Source organism: Vespula vulgaris, chromosome 1 (assembly GCF_905475345.1).
Source record: "Vespula vulgaris chromosome 1, iyVesVulg1.1, whole genome shotgun sequence".
Lineage (NCBI taxonomy): Eukaryota > Metazoa > Arthropoda > Insecta > Hymenoptera > Vespidae > Vespula > Vespula vulgaris.
In genome coordinates this window covers 17,153,817-17,175,059 of record NC_066586.1, presented here as the reverse complement: position 1 = coordinate 17,175,059, position 21,243 = coordinate 17,153,817, and the positions used below count along the sequence as shown (strand labels likewise).

General features: G+C 30.1%; 4 protein-coding genes across 7 annotated transcripts; 2 read left to right on the top strand and 2 right to left on the bottom strand.

The window, feature by feature from the left end:
- Positions 1 to 3,329: 3,329 nt before the first annotated feature.
- LOC127061598 (GPI mannosyltransferase 3) lies at positions 3,330 to 4,882 on the bottom strand. The gene has a single exon (XM_050988695.1). It carries the CDS (start codon positions 4,844 to 4,846, stop codon positions 3,368 to 3,370), a length of 1,479 nt encoding a protein of 492 aa, XP_050844652.1. The 5' UTR covers positions 4,847 to 4,882; the 3' UTR covers positions 3,330 to 3,367.
- LOC127061654 (venom acid phosphatase Acph-1-like) lies at positions 4,875 to 10,107 on the bottom strand. Of its 3 annotated transcripts, XM_050988831.1 has the most exons (8): positions 9,803 to 9,935; positions 9,364 to 9,697; positions 7,880 to 7,917; positions 7,363 to 7,467; positions 6,593 to 6,858; positions 6,362 to 6,518; positions 5,958 to 6,287; positions 4,875 to 5,837 (listed from the first exon to the last, which is right to left on the bottom strand). In XM_050988831.1, exons 2-8 carry the CDS (start codon positions 9,467 to 9,469, stop codon positions 5,640 to 5,642), a joined length of 1,200 nt encoding a protein of 399 aa, XP_050844788.1. In that variant the 5' UTR covers positions 9,470 to 9,697; positions 9,803 to 9,935; the 3' UTR covers positions 4,875 to 5,639. The 3 variants fall into 3 exon arrangements, with proteins under 3 accessions (XP_050844788.1, XP_050844797.1, XP_050844806.1); XM_050988840.1 differs by lacking the exons at positions 9,364 to 9,697; positions 9,803 to 9,935 and adding an exon at positions 9,963 to 10,107; XM_050988849.1 differs by lacking the exons at positions 9,364 to 9,697; positions 9,803 to 9,935 and adding an exon at positions 8,049 to 8,152.
- Positions 10,108 to 10,585: 478 nt separating this feature from the next.
- LOC127061493 (uncharacterized) lies at positions 10,586 to 16,743 on the top strand. 2 transcript variants are annotated; one of them, XM_050988436.1, is made up of 10 exons: positions 10,586 to 10,890; positions 11,059 to 11,361; positions 11,473 to 11,730; positions 11,794 to 12,023; positions 12,091 to 12,331; positions 12,421 to 12,633; positions 12,732 to 14,424; positions 14,527 to 15,161; positions 15,235 to 15,365; positions 15,467 to 16,743. In XM_050988436.1, the coding sequence occupies exons 1-10, from the start codon at positions 10,750 to 10,752 to the stop codon at positions 16,500 to 16,502; spliced, it is 4,881 nt and encodes a 1,626-aa protein (XP_050844393.1). In that variant the 5' UTR covers positions 10,586 to 10,749; the 3' UTR covers positions 16,503 to 16,743. The 2 variants fall into 2 exon arrangements, with proteins under 2 accessions (XP_050844393.1, XP_050844404.1); XM_050988447.1 differs by lacking the exon at positions 10,586 to 10,890 and having other exon boundaries at positions 11,220 to 11,361; positions 11,438 to 11,730; positions 15,467 to 16,742.
- Positions 16,744 to 17,043: 300 nt separating this feature from the next.
- On the top strand, positions 17,044 to 21,203 carry LOC127068465 (uncharacterized protein MAL13P1.304-like). The gene is made up of 4 exons (XM_051004725.1): positions 17,044 to 17,910; positions 17,986 to 18,176; positions 18,242 to 20,773; positions 20,892 to 21,203. Exons 1-4 carry the CDS (start codon positions 17,848 to 17,850, stop codon positions 20,941 to 20,943), a joined length of 2,838 nt encoding a protein of 945 aa, XP_050860682.1. The 5' UTR covers positions 17,044 to 17,847; the 3' UTR covers positions 20,944 to 21,203.
- Positions 21,204 to 21,243: the final 40 nt, after the last annotated feature.

The window sequence follows — 21,243 nt, the reverse complement described above, 5'->3', positions numbered from 1 at the left end:
AGTTGTTGCTTCTAGGAAGGAAACTTTTACGATGTAAAATCAATGGCGGAAGTTCTTACATATATATATATATATATATGTATATACGTACATACGTGAAAGGTTGTTAGAAAACTAGAACGAAAAAGATCTTAATAAAAGAAAAAAAGGAAGATGAAAAAAGAACAAAAAAAAGTAAGAGAGAAGAAAGGAGAAGGAAAAAAAAAGAATCGTATATTACAGGGGTGAGTGCGCGCACCTGCCATAAGCGTATATTTTTCGAATCATACGGAAAAAGGGTTTCGAGCAAAGAGACTAACTTGATTACAAGCGTGCGAATATAACGGCAAAGTGGAACGACTAGACTCATCATCTAAAGGATGCGCCTTCTCTCAGAACTACGAAACTATACTCCTTAGTGAATCCGCTTCGGATATGCCATGGAAGTATATAAGGAGAACGGATTCACCAGCATTGCACCGAAACTTTCTCTTCACGGATATATTTATGTATCTTTCGTGTTCTGCCTTCTGTATAGCGCTTTCGAATCATTATAAAGTTTATACTCTCTCTCTTTCTCTCTATCTATCTATTTATCTATCTATTCTTCTCTCTGTCTATTCTTTTATTATTTTTTCCTTTTAATCGAATCAATTTCAGAATCTATGCGAAGAAAACGATGGAGAATTATCGATTATCAACGTAGAGGATTAATTAAAGTATAATAAAACTTAAACGCTTTATAATAATTGGATATATATTCAAACTGACAAAGAGAAGAAAGAAGAATGGACAGAAAGAAAGAGAGATAGAGAGATAAAATAGAATATCAAAAATCGTTAACACCCTCGCTAATACGTCCTACCTTACAATCGTAGTAATTTTATGAGTGGGTGTATATACGAGTTTTCCACCGCGCATAGATACATATATACGTGTGTACATATGTAAGAGATTGAGAAACATCAGATCGTAATTAGAAGAAGTGAGATAAACGAAAGGACGTGCTCGATTGAGAGCTTTGCGAAGTAGGAATAGAGTCGAAACGAAGTTTTACGAAGAATGGTATGTACGATGAGTAGTATTCCTGAGGAAGCGAGCGTGATAGGAAGAAGAGAAGGAGAAAGAGAGAGAGAGAGAGAGAGAGAGAAAAGAAGGAGAGAGAAGAGAACGGTGAACGTAGAGAGAACGAGAAGGACGGTGAAATAAAGAGAGAAAGAGAAAGAGAGAGAGAGAGAGAAAGGGAGTGTGTGGTCGGTGACCCGTTCGGAACGTTGACTCCATGTAGTCAGTCCCCTCTTTATATTTTCTTCCATCCCGCTTGCACCACCTTACTGTACCTTCGATTACGAGCATACGACCGCGAGAGATACCTTACCTTACTTTGCTTCGTCTCATCCGCTCCATCCGCGATAGTTAATGATCGTGTCCTACCTTTACTGTTTTTTCTTATTCTTCTTTTTCTTCTCCTTCTCCTTCTTCTTCTTCTTCTTATTCTTCTCCTCTTTCTTCTTCTTCTTCTTCTTCCTCTTCGTAAAATCCATTTCCCTCTCTTTCATTTTCTAATCGAGCCGCTCCTCCCTCCTTACTTCCTCGTTTCTTAACCTCCCTCTCTAACGCGACGAAATTATATGACTATTATCCTTCGAATATTTTCTAGTAAAATCCGCCATATTGTAAATCCTAAGAAAAGAGAAGAGAAGAGAAAAGAAGAAATGAGAAAACGATAACATTATATATACATTATATAGAATGCGTAATTATATAGCGAATTCTATTTATTTTCCCCTTCGGTTAAGAGATTCGAAAGAGAATAAATCGAAGGTACGAATCTTCTTTTAATATATTACGTATAGATTGGAATCGACTTCTTTTTTTTTTTTTTTTCTTACTCCTTACTGCGAAGCTTATCGAAACTCTGTATGGAATTTATCCAGAAAGGAGAGAAAAAAAAGAAAAAAAGAAGAGAAAGAAAAAAGAAAGAAAAAAGAAAAAAGTAATAACGGGTTACCTTCGATCCAGTTATGATGAGAAAATGCCGTTCGAGAAACGAACGTAAAACATGGCGGTATGCGTTCTCTGTTCTATGATACACACGCGTCTTAACGATTATATTTTAAAGTCGTACATGTGTGTGTATGTGTGGGTGTGGGTGTGTGTACATGCGTGCACACGTATAGATGTATGTATGCACGTATATACCGTGTTGAGATCAAAATTAATTTTCAATAAATTATTAATCGAATCTTTGTCAATTTTTCGAAAAAGCTAACCTTACCAATGAAAAAAAAAAATAATAAAAAAAAATAAATAAATAAAATTAAAATGCTTAATGGAAATCGTACGTTAAAAGTTCTTACTTATTTACATATATATATATATATGTACAATCTTTACCATCGAAAAATCTAACCTTTAAACTTTTACGAAAATTCGACGAAAAATTTCAATAAATTGATCTTATCCTGAATCAAGTAAGTTTCGGCTTATTCAGTGCTACCGTGAATACCGTTAGAAACATTATCGTTCCTACGACAGGTCTCTCAGATTCGAAGTTTTCTTTCTCTCTCTCTCTTTCTTTCTTTCTCTCTCTCTCTCTCTCTCTCTCTCTCTCTCTCTCTCTCTCTCTCTCTCTCTCAGTTAACGGTACTCACGTATTTTGCTCGTCCGCATTCGCACGCGCATCATTTCGGTCATGGAAAAGCACAGACTGTAAAATTTATGATTTGCTTGTTGTTAACAATTTTCCAGAAACAAAAATTCCGTATAATTATTTACTTTTTATTATAATCGATCGATCGTCGATATCCTGTTGACACATTTTATTACTTTGTAACACCTAGCGTTGATATCGACAATTATAAAAAAAAAAAGCTATATCCAATTTAAAAATTTAACATATGGAAATCAGCCTTCTCGATATTTTTCTTATCTCACCGCAATTGACAAGTATAATTAATTTTTGTACTATATTATAATGCGTTACTTATATCAACTATTAATGTTATAATATATTGAACTATTTATTCTTGTTATAATAAATAACGTATATATAATATACATCGTGCTGTGATAAAAATAAAACGAAATTTCTATTACATTCACTCATAATACTTATTCGAAAGTTATATTCGTTACTATTATCGGACTTACTCTGTAGTTAAATTGTAAGTTACAACACTAGAAAAAAGTGAAAACTTTATTCTATATCGCATAAAAATAAAGTATTATATCATTCCTAAAGTGAGATTATATTTTATAATTTTGAAAGTATCGTCTTATAGATTTTACGTATTTAGTTATGTAAACAATTGTTTTGAAAAACACATAGTTAAATGTAATAGGTCAGGTAATAGTAATTTTAATTTATTGATTAAATAAATCTGATTTAATCTATACGTTTGTATAACATTATATATTTTCCATAATTTGATGGTGGAAAATGTGTGTGAAAAACTTTGATTAATAACCTATAATTCTCCAGAAAGTCTTTTATCTTTGATGGAATCTTATCAAATACTATTACATGACTAGGTATTATGGTTTTATTTTGTAAATAGTTATTTCTTATCCAAAGCATTGGATTTTCAAAGAATTGATCCGCTTCATCTACATAATCTTCAGAATTTTTAAAATTAGGTTCACAAGTTAAAAATCTGGTGGTTACATTGATATGCAGATGACTGTATAAAGGTGTTGCATGACAAGGCGTTAAAAATAATATATTTATGGACGTAGAATTTTCATTAACCAAATCAGTTTGTAAGGTATTCATTATATCTAATGTTCCACGTTGATGGATTAAACAAAAATAAAATCCTGGAATTACATTGGTTATTACTAAGAGAGATAAAAAGATCTTTCTCAATAATTCTCTAGAAATAACTTTAACATGAATGGTACAACTTGTACTTATATATATAAACATTGGCAGGAGTGGTAATAGAAAACGAAATTCTTTGTGAGACAATAATGAATAAATGCCGATTGTCCATCCAATGACCGTTAACATAAGTGCCTCTCTATGAAATTGTTTAGGACGTTTAATTATCTGTGGTAGCGTTGCTAAGAATGTAACGCAATGAAGCCCAAGAAGGACTGGTAAAGCAGAAAGTATATACCATAATGTATGTTTTCTTCCATATGTATCACCTATTCCTTGTAGTACATTTAAACGGAAAAATTCTAACGAAGATATTGTAAAACTTTTATAACAATAACTATCTAATATCACAGAACCTAGTAAATATATAGTACCAATTGTACCATATTGACAAATTAATAATACTTTGTTTTGTAAACTAGTACAAAAATGATATATACATAAAGGTATCCACACAATAGCAGCAGTTGGTCTTATCATACAAAGAAAACCAACTATCCATAGAAATTTAATGCTTTTTATATTACTGTTGCGCCATGGAAACATAGATAAAGCTATAATAGTAAAAGAAGTTTCTAATGAGTTAATGAGTGTACGTGTTGCACAATAATACCAATACCAATTAATACATAAACTATACAACATCCATTTGTTTTTAGTCCATCTGTAAAATTTGTAATCGGCATAAGCACTGATTATAGCTTGGAATAGTCTTGGTACTATTATTAAGGTTATAACTGAATCTAAAGAAAAAATAGCTAATAGCCTGTATAAAAAACTTATCAAAAATGGATAGACATAACTACGGATTTTCGCAGTCCATTCCCACGTGAGATATCCATAACCAAAGGCAAGACGATGGGCGACTTCCAAAGATTGCCAATATTCATCTGGCACATGAGCAGTTTGTACAACAAAAACAGAAATTAACCTCCATAGAAGTAAAAGTAAAAAGGTCTTCAAATTTTTGGGAAAATACATCATGTATACTCTAAATAAAGACTCTTATCCATCGTTGTCCATTGATAATATATTTCATAATCTAAAAATAAATTGATCAACATTTTGAGGTTATGATAAAATAATTGTTTATAATACTTTCGCTTAATAATTTAACTAATATAGATTACATGCGTTGGTAAATGTGTATTGAACATACATTCAGGCAGAAGAAAGTTGATTAGACTGTTTCGTAATAAATTAGTAACATACAGTTTACTATCGTAGAAAGAATATTCTTACACAACGGAAAAAATATCGCAAATATGATGATATTCTTTAATAAACAGAAATGTGCGTTATTTATTCTATAAATTCTTTTCTATCTTATTCTATATATAATTTTGTTCGATTTTATTAATATTATTTGTAGAGGTTAAGTAATATGTGTACTACTGCTTAGAATAACAAATGATAATATTGATTAATTTAGCCTAAGTAAAATATATCTATCTTGACGATGATTGGATCTCATTTCACCACAAGCTCTGATTGCTTATCCAATCATCTTCAAACTTGAAATCACGTGACTTAGTAATATACTTTTTGAAATTACATAATATTAATCTCGACGTGATTTTAATACAATTACGAAAAAATATTGGATGGAATTAGAGAGAAAAAGAAGAAGTTATTACAACAAATTATCAATGATTTATAAATAACCATCGGTAGTAGATTTTCCTTGCCTAATCGATAATTTTGCAATGTAATGGAATAATTTTAATTTAAAAGAAAAAGAAAATTTATAAAAATAGTATATGTAAAATCATATAAATTAATTAAAATATATTTTCTCGTTATATAGATTTTTCAATTCTTCTTTTGTTATTGTATTCCAATAGCAATTTGTTTCATCATCAGAAGGAATAATATCTTTTATATTTTCTAAATATGTATCTATTGAACAAATTTCATCACAATTATTAAGTTTGAGTGGAATTAATTCCTCAGAAACACCAGTCCACAGAAGCATCTATCAATAAAATATAAAAAGAAAAGAAAAAAGAGATATGAATAAATAAATTATTTTTTTACAATAATCGATTTTTTTTACAATAGTTAATCTAAAGAAAGAAACGAAAAACTTTACTACCTTAATAAAAAGTTTTCCTTCTGTATTACGCAATTTTTCCATTATAATTGCCGAACCATAAGTAGGTAATTTGGGTACATGAATATCGTGTGCTCTTGTAAAAGCTGCAATATTAATCTCATGACCACTGTAAAGATAAATTTTCCGAGGATTATTTTGTTCTCCATTTATATTCATATTTTCAATAAATCTCCTGATTAACATGCCACCGGTTAGACGTCTCAATTTTGCTGTATAGAAACGAATCTCATATTCGAGATATACCATGTCCTCCATCTTTTGATACAATTCTTCGGTGCACCATTCTGGTAACGTTAAATTCATATTTTTCTAAAATAAGATAATACAATAATGAATTTTGAAATTAAATATATGATTGAACTATAGACGTAATTATATATTACCTGTGATGTCAATAAATTAAAAATTTCGTAAACCTCCGATAGACTTTTAACTTCCATACCAGTTTTTTCTGTAAGATGTTTTAATACGTCCGCATAAACTGCAGTTTTTTCACGTACTTCTTGCGTTTGTCTTACTTCTTCCAAAGCATCTTCGTATCTATAACGAAACGTAATATATTAAATTCTTTTCTTATACTTTTATATCGTATCAATGATTTTTAAAGTACAAACGTTGAACAAGCTTGAGGTCTCAACAAATTATCCACTCTTTCTGGAGCATAATGTGTGGGAATAGCTAACCATGGTAAATTTGGGTTCCAATTCTGTTCTTTTGCTGGTGGATAAAGACCTGCTAAAACCAACTGCAGAGACATTTTAGTGCGATCGATATCCGTGCTACGAGCATATACGTCTTGAGGATGATATAAATCACCCAAGAAGTCGTTGTAACGTTCCCTCAACATTTTCCCTATTAAAAATTCACGCCTTTTTCCTGCCTAGAAAAAGTATAAAAACACATATAGAGAAATGTATAGAGATAAGGAAAATTTATGATTTTTACGATATTAAAAAAAAAAAAAAATTCTTTTTCGTATAATAAATAAATATATATTTACATATCTTATTTTATTATATATAATTAGAATATTTTTTGAATAGAATATCTTTTGAAATTATTATTTCGTAATAGGAGAGAAAAACATAAGTATAATTATAGTGAGATTTCATTTTTAATAAAAACTTCAAATTTTTCATATTTTTCACATATAAGGAAATAAAACTGATATTAAAAATATTTAATAGTAATCAACAGAAAAAAGTATATGAACGATAATATATCTTTCGTAATAACTATTAAGTATTATTTATCGTACTTATACGAAAAATATCTCTTTCTAAGAAACAATTATTTATGTCAGACTCCAATATAAGTATTGCTTATCTAATCTCAATATTACTTATCATGATTATTAAATAACAAACGATTTGTTAATACTTACACTTGTCAATTGAGCAATACCCCATGGTTCGTAACTAGATTCATGATGAGGATCATTAGGATACATTTCTTTAGCAAGCGGTGTTCGTTCTCCATGTCTAAATAACTATGATTATAAAATACAATTTTTTGTTAAAAATTTAATACACGACGATTACGAATATAATATAAAAAAAAAATTCATCGACTATTTGATAAAATTTATCAAAATTTAGATTATTTTAATTTATGTGATTACTCATCGAAATATATATTATATTTTTAAGTAATTAATCTTTCTTTTTCTTTTTTTTTTTTTAGATAAAATATTAGCGAAATATCGATACGTATAATGTTACGAAAAAAATCATTAAGAGCAAAACTAAATAAATAAAAAGAAAAATTTACACACACACACACACACACACACACATGTATGTATGTATATATATATATATCCTCAAATTTCATTTTAACCTTTTTTTAATCTTCCCTTATCGAATAAATGCAAATAAATTACATCAAATTGATATACTTACTACTTGTACGAGTTCCAAACGAAATTCGTTGGATTTACCTGAGAATACAAATGAACTTAATAACAAAAATAAATATGTCGTTATTTTTATGGAATACATTTCGTGTGACACGACAAAGGAATAAAGAAAATTCAAGATGTGATATGAAGGTAAAAGTAGTTGTACATACGGTCAAGGATCAAGTCGTTAAAAATTGATCTTAACCGTATAATAGTCGGAAGCTTACTAAGTAATTCTATTGGAAATCGCTTTATTAAACTGAATTTTTACACCTCCTCTCTCTTCACCCCATCATCATGCGACCTTATTCAGTTTGTTCAGTGCGATTAATATATTTTTATCTAAACTCTTAAAGCGATAATATGTGCTTATATATATATATATATAAAAATATTCGTATCATTGAACTTATATCATTGAAAAAGAATTGAAGTTAAATAACAGAAAAAAAGTTAAAAAAAAAAAAAAAAAACAAGAAAGAACAAAAAAAAAGACTATGCACGTTGCGATATTGTTACCATGGAAACTTAAAGCCTTGGATGAATCTTATATAAATATACTATAATCGAAACATTAGAAACTGATATTTATAAATACTGATGTAACATACAACGTTTGATGTCTTTTTCACAAAAACAAAACATCATTTGAGCTTTCAAAAAGTGATAATAATTATGCACACGTATATTAAAAGACAATATTATCATTAAACTTTAGAATAACTTAAATGAATTGAAGTTGAAAAAAAAAAAAAAAAAAAAAAAAAAGAAAGAAAGAAATAAAGAAAGAAAGATAAGAAAAAATTACTATTTACAAAATGTTGCAATATTCATATCATGGAAAGGTATCGCCTTGAATAAACTATATATAGATATATATAATTTGTTTAATTAACGCATAATTGAAACATTAGCGACTACGTTTATAGATAATGACGTAAGAGTTTAGCTTTCGACATTGATTTTATAAAAACAAAATGATTATCCATTTAAAATCATGATGATTTCGTTCGAACATTATTTGAACTTTAAAAACGCGATATAATAATAATGCGCTCGTATATTAAAAGATAATCTTGTTGTTGCACTCTAAAAGTTGAATGAAATGATAGATCAACTGAAGTTAAAAAGAAAAACAAAAAAAAAATTGCTATTTATAAAATATTGTAATATTCATATCAAAGAAACGCATCGCCTTGAATGAACTATATACATATATATATATATATATATATATATATATATATATATATATATATATATAGCTTGTTTAAGTATCGTACAATTGAAACATAATGACATAACAATTTAACTATCGATATATTGACCTATAGATTTTACGTATAGACAAAACGATTTTCATTCAAGATTGTGACAACTTATGTATATACGATGACGACGATGACGATGACGATGACGATGACGATGATAATGTAATTAATATGTATAGTAAAGAAAAAAGAGAAAGAAGGAAAATAAATTTACCATTTCTTCCGAAATAATAAGAATGATACAATAACGCAGCTAGGAATAATACGACTAATGTAGGCCTCGTATTGAATTTTGTGTGTGATCTTGTCTCTTGCATCATGACCTAGAACTTTGATAGGTGCAACGTATATACGTCTACGTGACGTGACAAGTATCTTGTATGTGTGTATTTGCTGGAAAATGTACTTGAGTGTTTGCATATCGTACTATATTGTTATTATCGTTGTAATACGAAAGCTTGACGTATTTCATGTTTCTTCGAGTTTTTCTTTTTTTTTTTTTTTTTTTGATTAACAAATTTATCATTCTTGCATATGCGATGTCAGTTCTATAATAGTAATTAAAAACTCTTAATAATTTAATTGTAGCAAGAATACGACCTTGAAAGAGAATTCCATAGGAATATATGGTATAGTAATAATCTTATACTAACATGAATGTTGTGTGAAATGCCTATTCGCGGACATGACGAATACGTGGACCATACACATACATATACGTATATCTCGTAAAATGATTCAATGGTATGATGGGATTTTTTATTTGCTTTTTTTTTTGTTTTTTTTTCTCTCTCTTAAATATATATTACGTACTCTCATTCGAACTTTGATTGCTGCACGCCGTTGTGAATTTGTTTTTTTGAACTGCACAGCACAAGTTAATCTGAAAATGGTATGCAGCGAGGTAGATGATGATATCAGTATAGTTTCATGTGTACTGTCGTCATTCGTGATCGAAGGTACGGTATATGTATGTTATTTTGTGCATTTTGGTAATGTACTCGATGTTACCTAATCTTCTTAGCGAGATCGAGATAATGACGTAACATAGTTCTGCCATCTTGTATCAGAGCTCAAAAGTATCATCTTTCGAATTTTCAAGCAAACAAAAATATCTCGTTCGAGTAATATCTTTCGTTAAATAATATATTCATAGCGTTATTTTATGATATTAATAGTAAATATCAATGCGGTTAATCAATATCAAAGACTAGCGAATAAAACGATTAGAGATTTCATTAAAAATGTATCGTTAGAAAGCAAAACTCTCTTTGAAAAAAAATGCACAGGTACAACCAATCAGATGTTAAGAATAGTTGCAACGTTGCATCAAACTAGGTTCTACTTTTAAAAAATGGAAGTATACGCGTATGCTCGTCCAATCGTGTTGCGTTTCAACTGGCACACGATTGGTCCATTCAGCAGAATACGTTCATTGGCGAAAGGCGCGAACGATCGTTTATACTTGTTTTTTATCATTTTAAATTTGAGTTGAACACGAGTAGGGACCAAAGTAACGCTGTCTCATGTATGTCACACGGTGTGTCAGATATCTATTTATCGATGTTAAGAACAGTCTAATGATTAAACTCGATTGTTTATGATAAAAAAAAAAATGTCGATAAACGTCACCGTCAGTGGAAATCCTATAAATATACGCCGTGGAAGAGTGGTTTTGTCGGATTTAGATCAAATTAAGAAAAATGAACGTGACCGTCGACGAAGATTGCGTCTAGAACAGGTGTGTTGTAGATAAATCATCTTAAAGGATTATTTATATTTCTAACGAATATTATTTTGTAAAAAATATTTTTGATATGTTTTACGCATGTATATACATACATATATATATATATATATATATATATATATATATATATATACATAATGTGTAAATATATTCGTATAGGTTAGACAGCAATCTAAAGAAATATCTAATAGACTTTTGGAAAGAGCCAAAAATATTGCACAACAAGAGTTAGAAAAATTAGAAAAAGATGAAAAATCCGAACTCAAACGTCTTCACGAGAGAAAAATTATGGAAATTCAACAAAGGTATCAAGAAGATATGGAAAATATTGGTCAGGCACATTTAGCTGCTATCTTAGAATCCGAAGCACTTGCGAATATAGAAGATGAAACTGAAAGAAATAGAGAAATTGCTTTGAAAAGAGGCAAAGAAGCTTTAGAACAATTGAAAAGAGTGGAAAAGGTAAATAATATATTTTCTTATAATTTTATACTTTGACACAGAGTATTAAAATTTCTTGATAACTTATATCGTAAAGGCCATTATAAAAATTAAATAAAACCTGTGTAAAAGGATGATCAACATACTATGCATCGACAAAGATTGCAGCAGGTTAGGGAATTGGAAAACAAAAGATCATCCTTGGTCGCTGAACTTTCACGGAAATCTACGTGTCAGGATGAATCTAGTAGAAATTTAAATCAAGAGAACAGAACATCTTTACAACAGGATAAAATAAATGAAAGTCTAAATAAATCTGCAAAAAAGAAAAAACTGAAAAGACTTGCTTCTAATAAATCACCTTCCAAAAAAACAAGGGATATTGAAAAGGTACTACATTTGCTTCATGTATACATAGTTGCTATAAGTACGCGTATGTATATTTTTTTTTAGGTTAATGAAGAATCTCAAGAAAGCTATTCGCCGTTGCAACTTTCACCTAAAGGAAAAATCCGTATGCAAAATGAAGTATCACAAAAATGTGTTACTACAACTAAGTCTAACAAAAGATCAGAAAATACTGATAATATTGTACATACAAATTATATAACTCAGGATGACAAAAGTCCACGTCAGACAATACCAATTTCAAGTGTTTCTGCAAAAGCACAAAAATTAGCAAGGTATATTTTAATATATAATGAATATTTTTTTCAAATGTATTATTTGCAAATTTTTTTTATATTTAAGGTATAACCCTGGAGATTATGTACAAGATTCATCGGATTTGATGAGCAATGAGAGTCCTTCGCTTAGCGATGATTCTTCATATTTTTCTGATGTATGCGAACAATCAACTTGTATTAAAACTCCAAAACATCATACATCCTTCAGAGATAATAAAGTGCAATTATATGATCATAATACACGTCAAAGAAATAATTATAATAGACCTCTTGATGTGGTTGAAAGGTTGGATATAAGAAATGAGGTTCGTACATTATAGTGAAATTTAACATTTCATCATTTATATGAATATTAGATAATATTTTTGTATATCAATATTCATATATTTTATAGCCAAATGCAGTAGATGCGGCTCGAGAGGTAGAACGTACTGAAAGTATCGAGTCTCATGTGACTGAAACACATAAATTTGCTTCTCAGAAACGAGGCGACGATGCAATTTTACGTGAAAAAGTAAGATCTGATTACCAAACGCTTATGAAAAATTTAGACCATCTTTCGTCCGAAGAAAGAAAATTAAAAGCTAGTGATGTTCAATATGATCCAGTAAGTATTATACAATGAAAAAAATCTCATGCATGTACATATATATATATAATATATATAAACCTTTATTATAAAATAAATTTTGACTTGTTTGATAGATGAATGACGTACAGTTACGAAAATCTCGTAGGAAGGAATTACAAAGGGAACAGAAAAAAAAATTAAATCGAAAATTTGAAGCCATGACTGATAAAAGTTGTTGTGCAAGCCATTGTCCAAATCTTATGGAGAGAGTAATTACCCTTGAACCAGTTAAACAATTTGAAGATCATAAGGAAAGGGCAGAAGGTACTTGGAAGGAACCACATTTCGTTGATAACCATGTACCTGTGACTAAGTCACCAAAAAGTAAAGATAAAGAACGAATGATTTCACGCGACGAGTTGATACTAAATATGTTAAAAAAGGTTGAGAGACAAAAAATGTTATTATTAAAGGAATTTGGTACAAGCTTGCCAGATAACATTTATCATGCAAGTATAACATCTTTGACTGAACCTGATAAATGTGAAGAACCAGAGAAAAAAATGCATCGACAGACGTGTCTATCTTCCGAAGTAACATTAATAAACATGTCCAATGGTGAGGATGATAAGATTTCTAAGAAACCTAAAAAAACGAGCGTGTCAAAAAAATGCGAAATGGCTGTACAAACGTCGACGTTACAAGATGCTGGTATAGCCGAGGATAAAGGTGTTCAAGTAGAATTAAAAGCGATTAGCAATGATGTGACTAATGCGTTAAACGCCGTCGAAGAAGTTCCTGTTAAACATTATCCGATTGAACCGATAATAACAGTCATTACTCCTGAAATAGAAGACAGTAGCAGCGGTTCAAATAATTCTATGATTACTGGTGTTATCATTGATATTGATAATAAAGAGGTAAAAGTTACTCCAAAGAAAAAGAAAAGTACATTGAAAGTATCTAAACGAAAGCCGATAAAGGGAGGTATACCTAAATCACATTCTGCGCCACCAAGTAAAATTTCTTCTCCTGTAAAAAGATTTTCTAAATCTTTACCGAGCTCCTGTCGTAGTAGTCCGCGCAAAATTAATATTCATTTTAAAAAAGATGGTTTGGACGTCAACGTGGATCCTCCTGACGATATAAGACCAACTATAGATAGTAGCACAGAAAGTTCTGTAATGTATTCGTCATTAAATACACAAGATTCGTCTATACGTGCACCGTATGAAATTCCTATGATCAAGTCTAAGAAAAAGATCAGAATTAAGGAAACTTCAGACACTTCTACATCATTTGCTAGTCCACCACCTTTGGAACCTAAGAGACGAATTTTTATTACAAGTAATACAACACCGATATTAGAAATATTAGATTCATCATCACTTAGTGCCGTAGAGAGAGCAAAACGAGATATCAGTCCAGTATCAACACCAGAAACTCCTTCTCCTCGCACTATGATGATACCGTCCAATATACCTCATCCTGAAAAAGTTGGTAAAGTGCTTAGATACGGTGAAGGAGTTGACGATAGTATAAAATCTCTTAACAAAAAAGATAGACATTCACCTATTTATGAAAAACAGAAAGACGTGTCGTCTGGGCAAAGCGTACATTCGCAATATTCACCAGTTTTATCTAAATCATGCTCTTGTCAAAATCCTCAATGCAAATTATTACACGTTCAACTTGAAGATATTCAAGATTTTGCGCTAAAGAATTGTCCAGAAATTCTCAAGAAATATGAAGATCTTCAAAATACGTGTACCGAGAGAATAGCTTCTTTGACCGATCTTATTGAAAAAGTTCGAAGTGAACAGAGAGGTATGTTATATTGTTAACTCAACGTGATATAAATAACAAGACTATTTTATCAAATATGTTAACTATATATAATTCTTTTTTCTTTTCTTTTTTCTTTTCTAGGTATGGAACTGTCTGTAATAAGTCCCCGCGAAGATATTAATTTTATGAAAATACATCCGGAAGTGCAAAGTAGTATGAAAAATGTTCAAAGATTGGTAGAAAATATAGAAGCGATACATCAACAACTTGCAAAAACACTTCATGAATCACAGAATGCTATTATGCAAACTGAAAACGTTAATAAAGATCTACTTAAAGATACAGACATTCCAATCAAAAATAAATTCGAGCATCCAGTAAGTACAACTGTTGAACATATAATTGATAAGCCTGTATCGTCTAAAATTAAATCTAAACCACGAATAATAAAAGAAGAGAAAGTAAATATAAAACTGAATAGATTTAAAATGCCTCATAAATCATTAGCAACAATGACAACGGTTATGCCTGAACGTAATTCTTGGCCTCCGGCTAAAATTCCAACTCAAGAAAATAATACGATCGAAGAGCTCTCAAAAGAGATTTTAGAACAAAGTAAAACTAAATCGACTGATATACCTGCATTTAAAAAAATTGCTAATTATAAAGATAAAGATACATCTCTACCTCCAAAATCTGATAGTTCTAAACCAAGCAGTCCTTCCAAAAGCGAAGGAAATAATGTTCCTGTAGAAACTACTGATACCAATGTAAAGGTAAATAATAATTTTTTATACATCGTATCATTATGTGAAAATAAAATTATATAAGGATTTATATATTTTACAGTCTGAAAAGGATATAACTTTTGAACCTTTACTCGTTGGTATACCTAAAGTATTACCATCTTTTTTAACAAACGGACATCGCGTGAATGGAAGAAATAAACCACCAGTTACCTTACACAGTGGATACTATAGGTATGAAAATAATTGTAATATACATATATTCATTTTTCTAGATTTTTTCTCTTCTTTTTTCTTTTCTTTTTTTTTAAACGTTACACGTCATTCAATTTTAGAACAGAAATCGAATCTATGGGTCATGAATTGTCAACGATAATAGAATTCGATACTCCAGATACAGCGAATAAAAGTCATATGAATATAAAAAGTTCAACAGCTAAATCGTGCGCAATGGACGAATCACATATAGAAAAATCAGCAGTTAAAAAATCAGTGGAAGTACAAACAACGAAATCCTCAGTGATCGTTAAACCATCTGTTCACGTAGCAAGTTTACCTATTCAAGGTCATATAAGTAGTAAAACGTTATCAGTTTCTTCAACTTCTACGAGAAAGTCATCTGGAGAGACGTTCGCTTCAAAATTACAAGAAGTGGGTACAGAATGTAATCTTTCGCGAAGAACGAAAGATGAGAAGCATTTGGAATATCGAATGAAAAATAATCCAGTTGCATTTGAAGATTCTGTAAAAGAGAAAGTTAACAAACAATTACAGTGCAATACGTCCGATCAAGAAACAAAAGCAATACATACAAAATTTGATAGGAATGATAACGAAAAGGGTAAAGTGTCTTCTACCAGTTCGAATAGTTTCTGCGAGTTATCTGGAATTTCGGAAATTACAAGTACACCATCGTCGAGTTTACTTAAATATGCCTCGTCTGAAGAAATGGAAACAGCACTTAAACAATTAGGTCTTAGTTGGGCTATAACGACATTGAAGAAAACACGAGAAGCAAGTGCTTTAAGTTCGTCGTCTAATTCGGACATAACACCGTTAAACACTGCTAGAAGAATAATTTCTCCAAATAAAAAACACGTAGATCCTAAGATCGGTGATCTATTAGATTTTAGCGATGTCTCTTCTATATCTATTAAAGAAGCTAGTAAAAGTACGGAACAGGCAGTTCTATTTAAGGGTAGAACTTCGACACCCAAATTACAAAATTCTAATTCCAATAGCGATAAATCTAATTCGGTCGTTACCAATTCTTCTGGGATAAGTTTTCAAGAACGTAGCGATAGTTTAACCGTTCCGAACGTATCGCTTATTAAAACGAAACCTAATGTCAAACAATCGAAATATCTTTGACATATTATCTTACGTAAGTTCATATTATCATTTAGTATATTTCTATACATACTTTATAAGCCACGAATTTTTTTATTATATATATGACGTTGTTACAAACGCTGTTAGATTATAAAAATATTAATTATATTTTCATAGCGATGTACCTATAATTTTATTTTTTCTTTCCTTTTTCTCTCTCTCTCTCTCTCTCTCTTTTTATATATATATATACATTGTTATTGCTGAAAACTTTATTGATATCGATTATTATTATAACGATAAAAAGAATGAAAAAAAAAGAATAAATAAATAAACTATCTTTTATACAATGAAAACAAATGATTGATCATTCTCGAGATAATACATAACATTATTTACGATTGTTCGTTCTCGTCTTACGTTTTCAAATTGTATATATATATTATTATAAAATCGTGTCAGAAAATATTTTTACGTTTATTTTAAGTTTGAGTATATATGAAAAAAAAAGAAAAGAAAAAGATGTAATAGAACATAACTACGCTCAAAAAAAAATACGGTTTCGTCCCAGGACCCGCTCAAAGGACTCATCAGTAGGGCTTAAACGAGCGGGACCCTGCCTTAGACACGCCATTGTGATGTGGAGAGGGTGTCAGGATCTTTTGAGATGAAAGTTGAGATGAAGTTGCACCGAAGAGAGGGGGGAGCGGTATTTTTGCTTGCACGCACATAGACTTTAAAGTCCGACCACATGTGGCGCTTGAGATCGAAACCAGGGACTAAGCGGTTTAAAGAAGAGTATGGAGGACCCGATATATTAAGACCCGATTTTATCAGACCAAGCGGGGGTCGGAGAAAGTTCTAAACACGTGGAAAGCTTAGACTCCATTTTTTTTCTCTCTTGTAATTGTTTTTTTTGTTTGACGTCGGCGATTACATCTCAACGAAAGAGACGGGATGAAAAGGTCGAAGTAAGGGGAGAGAAATTTTTTGACTCCCATTAAAAAACCTCGAAAGAAAGTTGCCAAGAAGATAGCACGTAGTTGTAAAGAGAAACACCGTTTCGTCCCGGGCCCGTTTGTAGGACTCATCAGTAAGGCTGACAAACGGACCCTGCCCTAGACGCTTTAAAGAACATTTCAAAACTCTTATATATAGTAATCGTACGATATTTAAGTGATTGCGAGAAACATATCGACGATGCGCCGCTTAGCGGCAATTTTATGAACGAGATCGATATAATTGAATCAGCTGTTATCCCATCTCGATTCTTTTAATTTCTCTTTTTGGTGGGAAATATGTTTCGTTATGATTATTGTATTCGTACGATTTAAATGATATTGAATATTGAATTTGTATAATAAAATATCAAATATAGAAGAAAATGGATAATGATTTCGACATTTATGAAGACTTGCCTAGTTATGATATAAAAGATGATGAGACAGTAAGGAATTTTTTAATACGATAATATATTTTCTATATGTATGAATATTTAAATGTTTCTTATATGTTATATTAGCCTTCTAAAAATAATGAAGCTCTTTCGAAAGAATGCGAGGAATTAAGGAAGGAAGTTAGCGAGCTTAAGTCAAAATTAGAAAATCTTCAAAAAATTAATGAAACTTTAGAGGTTAACTTATCTTCTTTACTTAAAACAGCCAAGGCCGAAATAACGCGAAAAGACAAAATGATAGACGAACTTAGGAAGCAGTACGTATTTTTAATAAATATATTTTAATTCATATTTTGATCAACTTTAATACAATGCTTTTTAGGGTAGACAATATGTCGTTTAGACGTGGCAACTTCAATAAAAATGTCAAGGATAATAACGACAAATCAATACAGCAGTTGCCTGTACAAAATGTATATGAATATAGTCGTGTACAACAATATGTTGAGAGTGAAAGAACTTCGATATCTAAATTACCAAATTCAGATTCAAATAACGATAAATACAATTCAGTTGCTAACAATTCTTATGATAGAAATTTTCAGAACTCTAGTACTGTTAATTGTTATCAACCTGATGAAGATCAAATTGTGTCAGATTGTGAAAGTTATAGCAATCGATTTAGTAATACAAGGCATCGATCTAAAAAGTTACCAGTACCTTACGTGGGCAGTACTACTGTTTTTACCGAACGTTTGCGTAAGAGGATAATGGAAGAAGAAGCAGAAAAGAAACGGAAGTTATTGGGAGAAGAGGAAAAGACAAATCTATTATTAGAAGATGAACATGATAAAAATACAAAACTTAATATCGATGATAAAGAAAATCATTCTTACTGTAGTATATTGAATTCACATGTGGATGATACGAGTCTGAAGAACAATTCTTCTAGTGTATGTGATTTTACTGATAATACTAATACTGCAGAAGACAATGCTGTTTCTATGACGAATCAACAAAGGCTAACTTTAAATACTAAAGTATCTGGAAAAAGGCTGGATAATGTTGATACATCTTGTAGCAAACGACGAAAATTAGATACGGAAAGAAATTCTTCCACAAATAAATATAGTCTTCCGGAAGAAGATGTATTTAATGAATATGATCATGGAATTATATCAAGTACAAAAACGGACAAATTAAAGTGCGAAGAAAATAGTAATTCTTATATTGAAAAGAATGCTTGGAACGATAACAAATATGATAAAGGTACAAGATCAAATAATACTTCATACAGAAGAAAAGAAAAAGAATATTATAAAAAATTCAACAGTGATTACAACAATTATTCCAAAGAAAGTAATGTATATCATGAAAAGAATAAATATAGTCATACACGGAATAGATCACCTCTTCCAAAATACTATGACAGAAAACATAAATATCACGATGATCGATATAGGAATTACAGAGACCGATTTGACAGAAGACGAAATTCTCAAGATAGAGAAGAAAATAGTTCAATAACTTCCGATAGAAGATCCTATGATTTACGCAATAAAGATAGAAATAGATCTCATGAAAAATATGGTAGTTCAGATTATAATTTATCAGTAAGTAAAGGGAGCAAATATTCAGTTTCACATGTCTCTAGATCTGTATCACATGAAAGAAGTAAAAGTAGAGAAAGAACAAATCATAAAACTTATGATAGGAGATATTTAAAATCTACAAGGCATGATAAGAACTCTGAACGTAATAATATTTTTTTGAAAAAAAAAAGTGAAATAAACGAATCGAAAGTTGTATCTGTGTCAAAAACAAAAAATGATATTTTAGATAAATCAATTAAAGCAAATACTATCGAAGAAATTTTGGAAGATGGCGAAATTGTATCTCCCGTTAAATTTAATCTAAATAGTGAAAGGAAAGAAATAGAAGATATCTCTAATGTAGAAACTCATAAAGATACTCTTGATCAATTTAAAAATGAATTGAAGTCCCCTAGCGAAATGAATACACGCATATGTTTAATGAAAACGAATAGTAAAAATATAGAATATAAAGAAAAGAAAATTGATCAGATTGAGAAAGATAAAGATACCATTGTTGCTGTAACAACTGTAAATGTTACTTCAGAAAAACCATATATCCCTTTGATTGAAAACAAACAGGATTGTATGGTAACATCTACAAACAATATTGTACCACTTTCAATATGTATAGACAATGATATTAATAAAAATGGTATTAACAATGAAAAAAAATCTAAGTGCGATAAACAAATTGTACGATTAGAGAAGGCTGCTAAAGAAGCTGATAGCACTTGTGATAGTATGCAAAATTTTCCTGAAGATATATCAAGAACCATTAAAGAAATTTCTGTTGAATCAACTAGACAAGAGAATAATATTTGTGAATATAATGATGAAATAGAAGAAGAAAGCATTTGTAATACTTCCAATGTAGATATAGTTAAAGATAATGTTTTTTTTATTGAGAAACACGAAAAAGAAAATGATGCATCAAAAGATAAGTATAATATATCAAGTAATAATCATGATAATCAAGTTCCTGTATTAAATGATCAACAGGAGCCATTAGTAAATGCTCATCAGGAAGTTGCAGCTATGACGAAAGACCTTCAAGAAAATGAAGAAGATAATAATGAAAATGAGCATGTCAAGGTTAAAGCTTCTAGAAATAATAAAAAAGAAGGATCAGAGTCCGAAAATTCTAAAGTCATTATTTTTGCTCGACGTAGAAAGCATATACATTTAACTGATAACAATGCATCTATGACTGTTGTAATGAATCCTAATAATATTAATTCAGATGTTAATGTAAAGAACAGTGTTGAAAATAATTTAAAATTACGAGCATGTAAAGTATCTCGTTCTTATAAAAATGTCCTGTAAGTATAATAAAATATATATTATATGATAATTTGTTTTTAAATTACACAGCTTATTAATTTTATATTTTAAGACTTTTAATTATTCGAAATTTTATAATGTTTTTTACGCCAACAGCGAGTCCAAGTATGATTCTTGGCCGATTTTGATAAACAAAGTCTTATTTTAGACCGAGAAAACTTCTTCGAATTTTTGAAGAAATTTCTTCTTTTGGAAAAAAAAAAAATGTATAATTTACGATTAAGGATGTCTGCTGTATTTTGTTTGTAGCGTATTTGTAGCAAACTTTACTATCAGTTTGTAACGAGAAATCTGCTTAACTGACGATTGGTAAAACGAGAATCTACTTTATCAGCAGGCAATGGAAAAGTAGAGAATAAGATTGGAAGTAATTACCCGACATGCATCACGCGTAAATTTGAATTTAAAGAAGGTAGCAATGTCTGTTTAATCGAATAATAATGTTTAA